General features: G+C 38.5%; 1 protein-coding gene across 11 annotated transcripts in view; it reads left to right on the top strand.

The window, feature by feature from the left end:
* Positions 1-17,512, top strand: part of LOC124170977 (ELAV-like protein 1) — a 733,134-nt gene that overhangs the window by 602,212 nt on the left and 113,410 nt on the right. The window contains exons 1-2 of one of the 11 annotated variants that reach the window (XM_046550080.1): positions 14,100-14,237; positions 14,441-14,525. The exons of 9 other annotated variants lie outside the window; for them this stretch is intronic. In XM_046550080.1, coding sequence (XP_046406036.1) covers positions 14,523-14,525 — 3 coding nt within the window. In that variant the 5' untranslated portion in view covers positions 14,100-14,237; positions 14,441-14,522. Of the gene's footprint in view, positions 1-14,099; positions 14,238-14,440; positions 14,526-17,512 lie in introns of those variants that run through there. One more of the 11 variants, XM_046550082.1, reaches the window with a different exon arrangement.

Below are 17,512 nucleotides of genomic sequence, written 5' to 3' on the forward strand. Positions count from 1 at the left end.
TGTACCTTTCTCTAAATTTTACCAGCATTTCATAATTAGTTACGCAATAATTCAAATAATAGTATTCTTGACAGTTTTGGACAAATAATTCAAAAGCTTCCCCAAATCGAGTAAATTCATCTACAGCCTTCCTTTTATTCCTTTTTTATTTATCATCAAACGTAATTGCTCCCAGAGGAAATGAAAGCAGTTGTGTTTTCTTTTCCTTGCGAAAAATTTCTACCGCGGTGCCATCATTGTTCCACAAATCGTATTGGGTTTGCTATTTCTTAGAAAACCTGTCTCATAAAGCAGTTGGAGTGCAATCCCTTTCCCTACAATAGACGAATTTATTAGCGGTAATGAGATTGCTTGTATTTTCCACTGTGGGAGCTAATATATTACTATTACAAACACAATTCTTCCAATTCTCGGAGATAGTTTTTGAAGCTCTTGCTTTTCCTTCCACTCCTGGATTTTCGGTCAATATATGGTGAGAATGACTTTCTACACTTCTAACCGAACCCTAGAACTCTCACTTAGTGATTTGATCTTTCCATAGAACGATGTTTTTACCGGCAACTTCTTCTTCTTGGTCACTTTCTTCGTCAATGGCTCGATCCACATCATTGTTCGATGGTTGTTCCTCAATAATGTCTTCTTCACTATCATTCCTGTTCACAGCTTCCGATACCTATGAACCAGTTGATACTAGCGACATTACCTTCCAAAAAATGTCTATCGCGGAGCCTAGAATCGTATTTTTATCCGTCGATTTTTAGTTCCGAATTTCCTTCGAGAAAGAGGACTTCTATCCATTTTCAAAATGCTTTTCCTAGTTGTGTAGCTGTAGTGTGTAAAACTTTATTCATGTTGTAGCGGTAACTAAGGTATATAAGTTCACTGCTACTATTTTAAAATTTAATCCAGATGAATATTACTCTAATGGAACGTATTTTGTATTTTAAGTGGCTTTTTATATTTTCTCTAAGTGTTGGGAACTGTTTAATTGACTGACTATTTTTACATTTTTTTAGTATATTTGAAATCAACTATTTCTCTATCTGAATATTTTCTTTCTGAATACTGAAAATGTTCTCTAAAGTACAAATATCAGAAAATGGAATGTCCTCATACGAGATAAATAAAATATGAAGTACATTTTGCCAGCAGGGAAAATCAAGAAGCTTAATTCATCTACATCTACATCTACATAATACCCCGCAAGCCGCCTAAAAGGCGTGTGGCAGGGGGTGTTAGGACACCAGCCGTTTACGGCTAAAAAAATTAAATGCTCAAACGAAGTTGGGACTACCGTTTATTAAAGTCCTTTATGGTTCGGGGAAAAAACGAATTCGCATATCTATCCGTTCGGCAAAACATCTCTCTTAATTTATCACTTCTATCGGACCTGGAAATATAATGTGGCTCCAATATTATGTTCTCTGTATCGCTCTTGAAGATATCCATTCTCAATTGTTCAAGCAATCTAAGCCTAGCGCGCAGCCTCCGAGTCTCCAACGGCTCCCAGCCTAATTCATACATATTCCTTAACATATGGGTAACACTGTCTGTACGCCCGTAGCAGTTTTTGACGAAACGCGCAGCCTTTCTTTGAATTTTATTCAGTTCGCGGATTAAGTCTTTCTGCACCGGATCCCATATGCTCGCTGCATATTCAAGGTGTGGTCGGACGAGAGCGAAATAGCACCTTTCTTTAACTTTCTCATCCGAAAATCTTCCCACAATACGCTTGACGAATCCTAATTTCTTCAGGGCTATGCCGCAAATATTCTTTATATGTATTCCCCACGTGAGGTTCGAGGTTATCGTAACTCCCAGGTACTTCACTTCGTCTGTTGCCTTTATGTTAATGCCATCCACTGCATAAACATGGTTAGAGTTGGACGAATTCCGCAAGAAATGTAACGCCATGCATTTGCTCAGATTAAGCTCGAGTCCCCACTCTTGGCTCCACAAATGAACGTTGTTTAAGTCAGATGATAGAATTTCATAGTCAGAGTGATCACTAATTTCGCGATAGATGACATCGTCGTCAGCAAATAAACGTATGTTACTGCTAATGCGGGGGCAGAGATCATTAATGTATATAATGAACAACAGGGGGCCGATTACGCTTCCCTGTGGAACACCTGATGTAACGTTTACAACATCGGAGCTAATTCCGTCAAGAACAACTTTTTGTTTACGATCTCTGAGAAAGTCGCGTATCCAGTTTAAAACTGTATCGTTTAATCCGCATGACTGTAATTTGCATAAAAGTTTGTTGTGAGATACAGTGTCGAAAGCTTTCTTAAAATCTAGAAATAGTGCGTCAACTTGTCTTTTCGATTCACCAGATTTTATAACGTCGTGAAGAAAGAGCGCGAGCTGTGTTTCGCATGATCTACCCTTTCGGAATCCGTGCTGACAGTCATGGAGGAAGTTACGTCTGTCCAAGAAAGTCATGATATTGCTAACGACGATATGCTCAAGTATCTTGCCTATAATAGATGTTAATGAAATCGGACGGTAGTTGCCTGGGTCATGTCTGTTTCCCTTTTTTTCCCCTTTTTTAATTATGTACAATCAAAGATATGTGCCTGAACGTATATGGAAGGGAGAGTAAATATGAGATCATCATCACTGGTCAACAATCCTAGGATTGGTTTGACGCAGCTCTCCACTCTGTTCTCTTATCAGCTAATCTTTTCACTCCTACGTATTTCTTCTCTTTCACATCTCTCTTTACTTGTTCCATATATTTTGTTCGAGGTCTTCCTTTTCCATTCTTGCCTTCCACCTGTCCTTCGACGATTGTCTTCATCAGGCCATCATGTCTCAAGATGTGGCCTATAAGGTTGTTCCGTCTTCTTATTAAGGTTTTCATGAGGCTTCTCTTCTCTCCTACCCTTCTTAGGACTTCCTCGTTACTAACTCGGTCGATCCATTTGATTTTCATCATTCTTCTGTAGCACCACATTTCAAAGGCCTCTATCCTTGCTTTCTCCGCTGCGGTCATTGTCCATGCCTCACTTCCGTATAGGACCATACTCCAGATGTAGGTTCTTATAAATTGTTTCTTTACATCCATATTTAAGTTTCCCGCTGTAAGCAGGTCTCTCTTTTGGTGGAATGCTCTCTTCGCCTGGGCTATTCTGCTGATAATTTCTTTCTTGCTTCTCCCGTCACTAGTTATCTTGCTTCCCAAATAACAGAATTCATCCACTTCTATCAGTTTTTGCCTCCCTATTTTAATGTTGGTCTTGACTTCTTCTCTTCTGCTGCATACTAAGATCTTGGTTTTCTTCGTGCTTATTTTCAGTTGATATCTACTCATTACCCTAACCATATTAACCAGAATATTTTTCAAATCCTTCTCTGTTTCTACTATAACGGCTATGTCATCGGCAAATCTTAGCATGCTAATTTTTTCTCCATGGATATTCACTCCCAATGCCTTTTCTTTGATTTCCTTAATGGCTTTTTCAATGTAAACGTTGAAAATTACGGGTGACAATGTACAGCCTTGTCGCACTCCTTTCTTAATTCTTGCTTCTTCACAGCTGGGCCCTGATTTTATCACGGCTATTTGGTTTTTGTATAAACTGTGGATGATTCTTCTGTCATTATAAAGAACCCCAATTTCCTTTAGGATTCCAAGCATTGTGCTCCAATCCACGTTATCAAATGCTTTCTCTAAGTCCACAAACGCAACGAATGTTGGCTTTTCTTTTCCATTCTCTTTTCAATGAGCAGTCTTAGGGCCAATATTACTTCCCTTGTGCCTTTGTTTTTTCTGAATCCAAAATGGTCCTCATCCAAGTACTCTTCTGCTTTTCGTTCTATTCTTCTATAGATGATCCTTGTCAGTATCTTTGATGCATGTGTAGTAAGGCTTATGGTCCTAAAATCTTCGCACTTCTCCGCTCGTTTCTTCTTAGGAATAGGGATTATAATGTTCCTCTCGAAATCCTTTGGTATCTCACCTGTCGTATACATTTCTCTAATGATTTTGTTAAGCTGGTTCAACGTCTTCTCTCCTGAATTTTTGATTAGTTCTGCAGGAATGTCATCAATGCCAGACGCTTTATTTATCCTGAGGTCTCTTACAGCCGCATCAAATTCCGATCTTAAAATTGGGGCTCCCATGTCATCGGCATCCACTTCCCTCTCGTTTTCGATAGCATTCGTTCTGAGGTGACTTCCTTTGTACAAATCTTCCAGATATTCCTTCCATCTCTTCCCTTTTTCTTCGTTTTCAATCAATAGTTCTCCGTTTTTGTCCCTAAGGGTATTACATCTTACGCCCCTTTCCTTAAAGTGGTTCCTCACTATCCTATAGGCGGCCTCTACTTTTCCATGTTTAAGATTGTTTTGCACGTCTTCGCAAATGCTTTTCATCCACGTTTCTCTAGCCTTCCGCGCTTTACGACATATTTCGTTCCTTATCCTCTTGTAACGATTCTGTCCTTCCTCTGTTTTCGCAGCCTTGTATTTTCTTCTTTCTTCAATGAGATCTAATACTTCCTGCGTGATCCATGGTTTTTTCATAACGACTCTTCTTTTACCAAGAACTTCCTCAGCTGCCGCCTGCAGACCACTTCTAATGGTTTTCCAACTCTCTTCCATTGGTTTGTTGGTCGGATCCTCCCCTATTTTATTTTCTACAGCCTCTTTAAAAGCCAGTTGATGCTGAACCTCCCTCAATTTTTCAACCTGCCATATGTTTTTCACGGCTTTCTTCAACTTTTTAAATTTAAGGTGGCATTTCATCATAACTAGGTTATGGTCACTATCGATATCTGCCCCTGGATAGCTTTTGCAGTCCTTCACCTGGTTCCTGAATCTTTGTTTCACTAGAATGTAGTCGATTTGGAATCTTCTACGGTCTCCTGGCATATTCCAAGTGTATCTTCTTCGCAGGGGATTTTTGAATAAAGTGTTGGCAACCACTAGCCTGTGCTCCGTGCAGAATTCAAGTAGCCTTTCTCCTCTTTCATTTCGGTTACCCAACCCATATTTCCCAGTTATTATTCCGTCTTGACCTTCGCCGACGACAGCGTTCCAGTCCCCTAAAATAATAAGATTTTCTTCCCCTCTTACCTGCTTGATAACTTCCGCTATATTTTGGTAGACATCTTCTACTTCTTCGTCTTCATAATCTGACGTAGGCATGTAAACCTGTGCCACTACAGTAGCTACGGGTTTAGTATCTATCTTCGCCATTACTATCCTTTCATTAAACTGCAGGTAGCTTTTAACACGCATCCCGGCGCTCTTTCTAAGCATTATGCCTACTCCAGCATTACCATTTAGCAATCCCGTGTGTATCATTCTGTAGCTTCCACTCCAAAAGTCTCCTTCCTGGGGCCACTTCATTTCGCTGATGCCTAATACATCGAGGTTCATTCTTCGCATCTCCACCTTCAAGTTCTCTAGCTTACCGCAGGTACGAAGTGATCTGACGTTCCATGTTCCTATCCGTAACATTCTATCTCGTTTGACCGATGTACCCTCTCGAGTAGTCCCCGCCCGGAGATCCGAATGGGGGACTAGTTTACCTCCGGAATATTTTACCCGAGAGAATTCCATCATGTCATTATATAAATTGAGTGGAGTAGCTGTGACTCCTCGGGATGATAATGTGGTGGTTTCCCCTTGCCTTCCACATCGCAGTACTACAGCCGTTAAAGTAAATGTTACCACGCCCGTAGTGGAATGTGTGTCGCTGTACCGACCAGTATGGTCTCCACCTTCGCAAATGTGAAGAAGAGCTGCTGCCCTCTCCCCCGGGTGATGAGAGGCATAATTATTGGCGGCCCCCAGTCACCAAGTCACGGTATCTTCACAGGTTTTGGTATCTTTTAAATGGCCTACCTTACCCAAGGGTAGCCCAATACCCCCTCAGAATACCGCCGCTTTTTGTCCACGACTGCTTATTCGACGAGAGAACTCGCTTATCTCGCAGCTAACCTCTATATCTAAAGGTTGACCCACCATCCGCAACCCGGTGGACGCACTCGGTGGCTTTAAGCTCAGCCGCGAGATGATCTTCTTAATCTTGGCTGATTGCCTTGAAGCAGAGGAAAGATTTTAAAAGCTAAGAAGAGACTGCAATTATAACGTTTATAAAATAAGTTTGCAGTTGATAAGAGCTATCAGGTACGTAAAATTCAAACTATTGATAATAATAAGTATTCAAATTGACTACGATTATCTATAGACTATATTCATAATAATTATTTCGTCAAATATAGTCTTTTGTCTCTGATTGGACAGCTAACGATCAAAGGCTCTTGACGAAAATTAAAATTTGGTTTAAAGTCTTAAAATAAACTCTTCTAAACTACTTTTTTTAAATCTGATTTTCACTAGCATGCTACCTATTGATTAGGCATGGAGCTGAGAATTCATGTATTTCTTCATGATTTATTCTGTATTTTCGTCTTATTCAGTAGATTTCATAGATTCGTAGATTTCATACGTTTTTCTTCCGATCACTCTATCTTGAGAATCTCCATTAGCCTGTGAAAGCATTTTTCATTGTTTTACATCATAACTTACATTTGCTTTGATCCTTTCATTCACTTTCATTATACTTTCCCTTCGATACTTATTTCGGACTTGGAAGTTGAAGAATTCATGCTCTATTTCAGACGTATTCCCATTTTTAAGTATTCCGGTTAACCACTTTATCTTCCTTTTTCATTCTAAACAACCCTTCATCTTTTTCTGATCTTTCAATTTCTATTATTATTTCTAATTAACAAAATTATTAAGAATCTTCTCAAGTTACTCCTTCTATGCATTCTTCATATTTTCTTTCTAATAATAATTTATATCTGCTGCGATGCAACATTCTTGAAACAAAACTTTAATCAAATCCATTTCTCAGGTCCACGATATTGCCAGTTGTTTCTAGTAATCTTTATACCTTTTAAAACTCTTCCTCTATCGCACCTTTTTGCATATATTCACGGAACTAGTCAGGATTATAGGCCGCGACACTTCTCAAATACTGTCATAATTCCACTACAAGAGTTACTCCATCTATCGATAACACTGAACGCATTTTATAGAGCATGCTGATTTCAAAACGGTAGTTATTTTTATTTTGCTGCGTCACGTTTCTTCACTTTTTCTTGAGTAATTGTGACCAATCTCTGCTAGATTGAGCGTCGATCACAGGAGGCCACATTGCTCTTCAATTGGCTGGCATTAAATTATTCGACTGACGCAGAGTGACTGACGCCGTAGAAGTCCAACGACAGATGCATAGTAGCCTAGTTATGCAGGAGTTACTATAGTGCGGCCCATGTACGTTTCCCGAACTTTGTTTCGTGAGGGAGCTTTGGTGTTGCGCGGGTCGCCTACATTGATAAAATTCTTTTCCATTAATGCCCATCTGTACCCTTAAATAAATTTATTAATTCGGTATGGACAGTATATAAGGTAAGATTTCCCTTTCAATTCCTTCATTTTCCAACATTGTATGAAGTCTGAGATTTCAGAAATTACTGCATTAGAGGGTAACCTGTAGTTTAAAAAGTTGACGTGGTGGACAAACACTGAGGTAATTTTCTTATTCAGGCGTCAGATGTTAATCAGAAACAAGTCACAGACCTAATAAAACAAAGTGTCAGTTCCCCAGTGTAATTAGTGATGGCATAATATTAAAGTTCTCTCAAACATCATCATATCCAACGCTAAAGTTCATTTGTAGTATCAGCATTCACCATCATACTATGTGCTACACTTATAATTCCGTCAGTATTGCAATATTATCTTTATATTTCGCTGCTTAAAGATTTTATTATACCTCGCATTTGTTTTTGAGCTTTTTTTGATTTTTCGTCCATAAAATGTTTCGATTTCATCTCGTGTTCATTCACCAATTTTCATTCTTAACTGCCTCTCACCCATTCCGACATCTTTTTCTTCTTTCTGATCTATGAGGCTGTAGAGTTTTCCCTAGATCAATTGAACGGGAGATGTACATTATGGTATTGTATGGTATTTGGCAAAGTGTCATAATCCTTCACTAGAACAAGATTCAATGAGATAAAAAGGGCCGATGTCCGTAAAAATTCTGGGTATTGTTATTGATTTTCAACTGATTATTTATATTCTAGTAAAATTAGAATAAATAAGATTGATGGAGTGGAAGCTTTCCAAATCGAGAGAAACACGTGCAGTTTTACACAGTTATAGACTTTTTTCCCGACCTAGGCTTTTATTTTAGTACACCATCTTCAAGGCACAAAATAGTGGTATTCAATTGTGTTCAAACTATTTTGTACCTTACAGATAATGTAGCATCGACACATAGGGAGGGAATAAAAGTCTGTAATTTTGGAAGATTGCTAATATTCAAGAATTCGAATTGGGAGTCATTAGAATTTAAATATCAAGTAAATTTTTCTTCTATGGATTATTGCGGGTTATAATTTTATATACAATGCTGTTCAATAGAGCATACCATTGATAGTTTCTGTATTCTTGTTGAAAAGATACGTGAGTTCTTTTGGTGAGGCTGCGTTTATTAAAAAACTAGGCAAAAATAACAGTATTACCGGGAGGAGCATTCGTTGACAAATAGGAACTGGCGATACGAGGGAATATTGGGTCATATTGGGCTCGTATTCCAACCGCCGACAACTGTGGGTATGGGTTAGCTAAAAGTGAAAATTACTGCTGAGCCACACAAGAGATAAGAGGCAGAATGAGTAATTCGCAGGCGCAAATCGCGTCGCTCCGACTGTATCTGCTCAATAACGCCCATACTTATACGTCAGCTCCTTAAATATGATGGCTCTAATGAGAAAATGGGACAATGGAGGTACTTAATGGGTAATACAGAAGCGGAAGGAACATACGGTTAAAACACAGCCTGGGAACGAAATAAAATGCATTTGGCTAATGTTACAGACTCACACGGAAAATGACCATGTTTTCCGAAGCACCGCCTAATGAGTGCCAGAACATTAAGGAGATGCATTTTCTCGCGTTAGACCAGTCTGATTCCGTGACATATTACTAGTTTAAAACTGATGGATAATTTTTAAATTTTCAGCATTCATTAAGAATACAGTTCACAGCATTTCATTCCTAGGTAATTTCTTTTATTTGAGATACCGTTAACCCTTTCTAACCCGGAGCTGCATCTGGGAGAAATTAATTTCAAGATTTCTTATTTTACATATGTGATTTTTCTACTCTATTATAATTACTGTGGCAGCTGCATTCTTCGCCATTAAACTTTACAGCACAAAAGAACACGTAGTTTAAATATTTCCTGAATATAGCTGAAAATATGTATATTCTTTATGTAACTGAAAAGCAAAATTTGGTTACAATGGCTTAAATGTCGAATAGAGTCTCCTGTATAAACCGTATTATTTAAAGTGATGACATCGATCGTAGAAATTTTAAAAAAATAATTATTTACCCTAAGGACGATACCCGAGTCCAGAACTGACATTTCAGCCATAGAGAATCTCAACCGATTGAGATCCCAAGATGAATTGCTCCAACATCTTCTCTGGAAAAGCTTACGATGTCATTTAAACAAATTATAATTCACGAAAAAAAAAGATTTAGTGCGGCCAGTCGAGCGGTAAGATGCTATTGAGATTTTTCAACTTCATAAAGCCTCACTGTTCATTACAAATCCATTTAAAAATAGAGACATATAGAGAATATCAGTTCAGAAAAATAGAGAAAATTCAGTACTATATAGTTAGCAAGTATAAAGAGATACCGGGTGAAACCGTTTATATACCATTTTGAGGAATATTTTCATGTTACTGACAAAATAAGAATATCAAGTAACTTTATTTTTAAAAAAAGATAAAGAATTATAGGATCGTCTCTAAAATCAATCATTATTTTTAAAAATTTCAAGTTTGCTATCAACTTCAAGAGGTTTGAGATACCAGTGCTCTAACCAAGAATAAGCAAGAAAAAGACTGTCCAGTTATTTGAGCTATGACAGGTTTCGAATGCTTCCATGAAATTTGTGCAATAGAAGTGTTTGTGCAAAGATTTGTGCAACTTGCGAAATGACGTGTACAGCTTCCCCTAAGCTGATTGTGTTCTTTACTTATTGCAAAGGTATTGCCTCTATTCTTTCAACCGAAAATGTCTCTATCTTTCCTTTCCGTTCTCCGCCAGCTCAACAACTCATCGACCATATTTGACGTGATCCAAATCAAAATGGGAACACGAGATAAAAATCAATAACCGTTTCCCAAAAATAATTTCATGTCAATTTTTTGCCGTGGATCCTCAATTGAACTACTTCCATGCGTAAGACAACCGCCACATTGAGAGACATTTGTTATGTTACTCATGTGTTTCATATAATTTCTCTATTATTCAGGGAAAAAATTATACTTGAAGTCCCCGAATACTATCCGGTTAAAATGAGGCACTAACATATGAATATTCGAAATAATTATATTTCTCTGAATATATGTAAAACATTTTTTTACTGTACACTCCTTTTACTGTCTAAGATTATCTGCAATACTTTTAGAAGAGAACGTCATTATTAAATTAACGTTATATCATAAAATGATGTGATCAGCAGATAATAGTTCAGTTTTGAATCAGTCCTTGCGAAGTTTTTTTTTTATAAGTAATAGATTTTCTCATGGTTTTCGGGTTTCCACCGAGTCGTTTCATGACTGATGAAGACAGTTTCGCCGGCGATACCGCCAGCAATCCCCAAAAATTGTCGCTTTCAGTCATTAAAAAGAATAATCTAATATTGACTCGTTATGTTGCTCCATTATATTTAGCCAAATACAAGAGAACTTATGTTTTCTAATTTGGCTACGATTTATTACGGTTTCTTGTACGTTCTTGGCTTAGTAAAAAGTTTATTTAATAATTATGGAATAATTGAATGCAATAAAAAAATAAAAAAATTAATAAGAAGAAAATTATTCGAATGTAAAGAGTTGCAATTTGTTAGAATCACTGAACTTGTATTTGGATTTCAATAAACTTAATAATTTTTAATGGAAAGATATTTCAGCTGCTAAGAGGGCTCTAAAATTGTCACTGTTTTAAGCAACAACGGAGTAGGAACCTTAACGGCTAAAGAAATGAGCATGAACCAATAATAACGATGCCCAAGGAAGTATATTAGTTTAAAATTGTGCCGTATGGAATGCATTATATGCATATGTTGCAACTGTATGAATGGACTTGTGTTAGCAGGCAACTCTTACCTGTGCGAGATGGAAGGATAATGCGATATTAGCCAAAGAAAAATGGTTGCGTTTTCAATTTGATTAGGATTCAAATACTTCTTGCACCAGTAAGACTGCCTACGATTAAAAATTTACTGAGCTCCAACGATGCATCACGTGCATGAAGGACATTATTAAATTAAACGGAGTTGAAACTATAAATGGATGAATACTTATATTTTCATTTCTTATTTTTCACCAATGCACAACTGACGTTAAAAATTGCATACCTATCTGTTATAAAATTTAAGCTAAAATTTTATGAATACTTACTTTTTCTGTAATAGCATAAGTTTCTCGTATTTCTTTTCAAATTTTTGTTCTTGTTATTATAGTTCCTTTTTTGGTGTAGTATTTTTTTATTTTTTAAGCTAAGAATACAAAGGTTTTTGGTGTTTCTATCAAATCTGGCAGGTTACATCGTCCCGTTTTTTACATAAGATTTCATGCATTTCTAATTTTTTCTGATGTTATTAATTGAAAAAAACATTATACATAGGCATTTCAAAAAATGAAAAACTTATAATTTTGTAATTAATGCACCTGCAGACGTTACTACACTATTTTTGTTTTTATGGATTTTTTCCTGAACAATAAATATTTTTCTATCTAAAAAAACACCGCCAATTTGTTTCTATAAATACTTTTAAAGGTTTTGTGACCATTTTGTATGTATTTTGTGTCCCTTTGGAAGCTAGGAGATTCTTTCTAATTGTATGCACCCAAACGCATTTTACGGCTCGTTCCGTTTTACAAGTTTTCGCGGTCGCATGCGTTTAATTGCGGGTGGGCCTATAAAATCTTCCCAGGGTCGTTACGCTCCCCCGCACCGTTTCATCCTCGTACGCTACTTTTGAGACTTACAATGTAACTCCTTGCTTCCCGATCGATAACTTCTCCATGTGGCCAATTTCAGATTTTTCGCCGTAATCCACCCTCCGCAGCAATAAACTCATCCTCTGCACTTTCATGCCTGGCATTTATCTCAGTGGGAACTTTATATTCAAAGCGTCAACTTAGTATTATTCCTGTTACCAATGTATGTTGCCCTCCGTCTTACTTTGCCGCTGACATAGACGATTCCGTGTAATTATTAAATGAAAACTTTCGCACTTACGGTTTTTGATTCAAATGTTATCAATCATTGGAAACTCATAAAATTCATAGTATGCATTACTATAATTGAGGTCTTACAAATGCATCAATTGCATTCTGTTCATAAAATTTTGCATAAAAATAGTATTCGCAACAGACTTCCTTGTTATCCTCTGGAAGAAACTTCCTGCGTTATCCTTAGGGTTCCTTAATAGGCGAGGTCCAGCTTATAAATTGATTCAAATCATTTTCAATGACTGCTTGATGTAGTAAGCTATGAAGTTAGTCCTTCATGACAGTTATTTTCGAAACCTACGAAGTAGAATATTCAGAATCAACTATGCGAGTCACGACAAATTATTTCCATAGTTTGGCGAGTATTAGTAATTATAACCATCGGAAAGTTAACTAACTCCAACTAATAGCAAAATTTCTCATGCAACGAGTAGTATTAGTCAAATAGAGTGACAGGAAATTTCCTTTTTTTAGTGCTTTCAAGGATATCTAATGCGCTAATTTTCACCGACGAATGGTTAGTATAGGAAGCTTTTTAACCTTCTGTGTGGAATATAAAAGGTGTAAAAGCTAAGGGTGAATTGAAAATTCCAATAACGGAGTAAATGTAGCAAAAAATTTGAATTAGAGAAGTGCACTTTGAAAGAAAAAACTGAATGTGCAAATAAAAGTTTTAAGTGTAATGTGCAGGTATTCAGAAATGCAATGAAAAAAGCAACGGGAGGCTTATCTTGACATTATCATACAATCTTCGGCAGCCACAAACTCAAAGAAATATTACCTCATAAGCATGCCATTAAAAAAAACGCCGTTGGCATGTGCAGCTAATGAAAAGATTCTTTCCACCGTGCTGTCGTCCATTTATCGCTCATAACTAGGGATACATTTTTAGAGATCCCTATCCATTTTTAATCACGAATTCAGGAAATTATAGTAAATCCGAATTTGATAGATCCAGGGCGGAAAAAATACACGGCAGTGAAAAAAAATTCTGAAAGTTTGTTAGTTTGATGCAGCAGGTTTTGTCCCTGCGCGGCAGGAGGCTGCCGCGCGTATATCGATTTGCAGCCCGGTAGCCCAGCTCAGGAGCGCAGTGCAAGTCACAGGAAAAAAAAGTAATGCCAAGCGTGTGAGCAAATATTATCGCCCGCTATCATTGTAAACACAAACCTTAGTGAAGTCTGCCATCGACAAAAGACACTGATACTGGAGACACCTAGTGGTATTTGAGATGAATTCCGGCTACAACTTCTAAGCCATTTCCCATCGATTTTTCAACATCCATCGGAATAAAGCACACGATTTCCGTTTTGCAACGTTGTGTATCACTTGAGCACCATGCATTATGTAATAGCCAAACGCACTAGTGCTTAAGATTTCATGGGCGAGTTATGTGTCGTCACGATGCGAATGAAAGCTTCAGCCGGAGCCAGCGACGGCATCGATTGGTTTTAACGAGGCGCGGAGTACAGCGGCCCGCCGCCAGCCAGCGCTTCGTCCGCCGAAAGAAACAGCTGCGTCAACTTGACAGCTCGCACACGGGCAAAGAAAAGAAATAAATACTGGCCAATCTTTCGGCCCAGCGATTGTATTTAATAATGAAATGGATGGATGAGTGAAAACATTTCTTTGAAATGAGTTCTGGGCAGAATTATCTGCTTCAATGCTACGCGAAGCAATAAATCTGTGATAAGGCTCCCGGATCTCCCCTCGTCCCTTACGTATAACGCGATCATTTAGTTCCAGCACTGTCTGACTGCAAGTTGTGTTCCGTTAGTAGGAGTTCGTCGCAGATTTGGTTGCTGTTTCCCTTCCGTTTTGATCGTTTTAGATCTGGTTAGAGTCGTTTTCTAACTGGTCCAACATCAACTCATTTTCTTCAAATTGGTAGGTTGTCTTCCAAATTAACAGTTTCCTGTATCTTTTTATATTATTTAAGCCATTCCCGCACGTTGCATTTATAGAGAATCGGTAGCGAATCCACTTGCACGTTGTGTTTACATTTTATACAATACTTCATTATGCTAATGACAAAAATATACATGGAATCTTTCCAATGGAACTAAGTATCTTTTTATTTACCTGCAAAGTTAATGAACATAGGAGTAAAGCGCGCATTATAAAAGTGGAAGGATATCATCAATCTGGTGTAAACAACTATATTGTTGATTAATGGTGAGTCCTAAAAAATAGTTTTACCCGTAATAATTTATGATTTCTCCTTTGTTTAAACAAGTTTAAAAAGTTTACAAAGTTTTCACAACGTGTCACAATTATTTGGCTTTTCAAATAGTACATTTTAGTTTGAATTTATTTTTTAATTGCATGCTTTATTTTATTTACATTCATTGTTATTCTCTACTCACTTTCAAACTCCTGTATTGCACTCACCATCGCGCTTAGCCGTCAAAGGCAGTGCATTGTCTTTGATTCCCGCCGTCGCTGCCGCGTAGGCTGCTTGTCACGTAGATAACTTGTTAGTTGTATTGCTCTGGCAGCCAGAATTAGACGAGCAGCAGTGCACGAGGCATGTGAGAAGTAAGGCTTTTCGCCCACGTCGACTTCATATCGATTGCTCTCCTTTTCATCCCAACATGGCGTCTTTTGCGTCAAATATCGGCACTGCAGGGGGAAAACAAAAGGTTCGTACAAGGAGGGACGGCGTGCCCCGTGTTTGTTCCAAACTTTGCAGCTTCACGTTCGTGCCCGATTCCAAAAAGCGCGGCTAATAGCGAGGCCACATGGTGCGGCGGTAACTTGCGCCCTTCGTCCGCCTCGCGGGTGCGTAATTCCGCTCCCCACCTCGCGGGTGCGTAGCAACGGCCTCGGGAACATTGAGTCCACGGCAACGCCGGCTTCTGCGTACAATCAGCGCGTAAACATGTGTCAAAAACTTACCACTTCGACTCGAAAGGTGTTTTCTCAAGCAGCAGACGATATCCATCCGGTATCTAAATAAGGCTGATGTATCCAAAAACACGTTGGTATTATAATTAGGAAAACTTCCCACCACATTTGAAACGTAATATATACTACTCAATTTTCTTGTACTCCTCACATTGAAAATGTTACGCGGTAACGTTACTATGGCCGGACAAAATAAATCACCAAGTGAAAAATGCATAGTTTTGAATCCTTCAACTCCTACATTGTTATTACACATTGGATATTCTGATAACGTTATATAGATATCATATTTGTAAACCAAAACGAGTTGTAAAAATAACGATACTTAGATATCCAAGTTTTAGTATCCGTGATATCATACCATATTTATTCCGAAAAGTATCCCTTGGTAGCATATGTTCTGCATAGAATTGAAAAGCGCAAATGTTTTGTTTGCATGTCTGAGGATTACCCAAAACCATAATTAGCACCCATTATCTACTCATTAGATGTTTGAAGATATCTAAGAGATGTGGTAATATGGACCTCCATGTCCACTGATGTGCATCGTTGCAAGGTTTTATGGCAGGTCCTTCGGATATGTGACACATATCCGTACAACATTAATTGGATTGACATGGATATTGTACGGATGTCACAGATTAAGGGCCACAATGTTGTCTGGATGTAGTTGGGATATTCATTGCTACTTGGGTTAGGATTGGCGAGAGTTAAGCATACTGTTTGTTGAAGATAGAATTGGTGCCTTCATGACGGATAAAAAAGAAAAAAAGATTACCTCTGGTTTCTAGCTGGGTTGGAATACCTATTGAATCCGTAATTTTCGAGATTCAACACGTTTCTCTTGATCAAGCAATTATAATAAAAATATTAATTTTATTTCTTGATTTCACTATTCACGTCTTAGTCCAAGATAACATTAGGTTGTTCAAAAGTACACTATGTATTAAGTAAAGATTTTTTATCGTTTTCTGATCATTTCCAGCTAATTATATTCATTATTTCCAAGAGGTAAGGAATACAAAGTACAACTAGGGAATGACACGATTGATTGTCACTGAGATGAAATCCCGATTATGTTTTCACATGCTATTTGTTAAAATTCCTAAAGCATTCCATCTAAATTTCATGTGAATACCAACCACCTTATGATTTTTTCCGGGTTGCTAACACCTCAATAACGCATATCCTCTTATTGCTTCACCCTGAACTCTAGTTTGCAAAGGCAAGGGTAAAGCCAACCTCAGGATGGAACACAGGCGCGATAAGTTCACACATTCATGGAAAGGGGAGCTCATTCCTTTCCGAAGGCCGATCAAAATTATTTTGGAGCTCGCAAAGACTCCACCAAGATCGAAAACCGAAACACCTTGATCAGTATCAATATCTTTTTAGTATTTCAGTGGTGGTAACATCTTTGCGCGTTCTTTAAGTCCTGTTTTGGTGCGAATCCGAAATGTTAAATGCCGCGAGTTAATCTTGGTCGCGCGCGCTTTTGGAAACCCCGCCTCGTGCTAACCATTGTTTCCAGCGCGCGTCCATGTATTTTCACCGCCTTCCTCAGCTCTGGCGTGAACTTAAAAAAATATGACACCTGGTTGTTCAACGAGAATTGGCAACCGCGCTCGGGCCCGTGAAAGGTTTGGACCGGTGTCTGGACACACACGTGTGCGTAAGGGCTGGAAGTGCTGTATGTCGCCCGGCCGCCCTCCACAATGGCCCAAGCAGGACCCAGAAGGGGGGCTCACGGCACGGCTCCCCCCCATACCTACCACCAGCACAGCTGTTCTTCCTTCCCGGCCCGTAATAATTCCAATCAAAATCGTTATTTCTCCGGATTCTGTGACGCGGGTATAACGAAAGGGTCGAGTCAACTGCTGGCTCGCAATGTCACCAGCCGTGAAGGGCCCAAGGCGTTAAATTCTCTTATCTTGTATCATCGCTAGCTCTCCTTTTAAAAGGGAGAGTCACTGCTGCGTGATGCGTGTGCGGTACACGCTCTGGTGAGGTTGAAGTTAACGGCTGATTTTTGTCTTCACCTGCCTTCCAGCTGATCCGCGTTGAGCCCCGTGATGACATAAAATGGCCCTCAAATGCATCGGGCCCTCTTATAAATACTGCCAATTCGCACATGATTTATTTGCGTTGCCATGGTTACAGCGAGTTGGGTTATCATGAGTTAACGATGGCGGATACTTTTAGGAGATAAAGAAGAAACCTTTTTACGTCACGCAGTAATCTCATTAAGCCAGAAC

The sequence above is a fragment of the Ischnura elegans genome, chromosome X (assembly GCF_921293095.1).
Source record: "Ischnura elegans chromosome X, ioIscEleg1.1, whole genome shotgun sequence".
Taxonomy (NCBI): domain Eukaryota; kingdom Metazoa; phylum Arthropoda; class Insecta; order Odonata; family Coenagrionidae; genus Ischnura; species Ischnura elegans.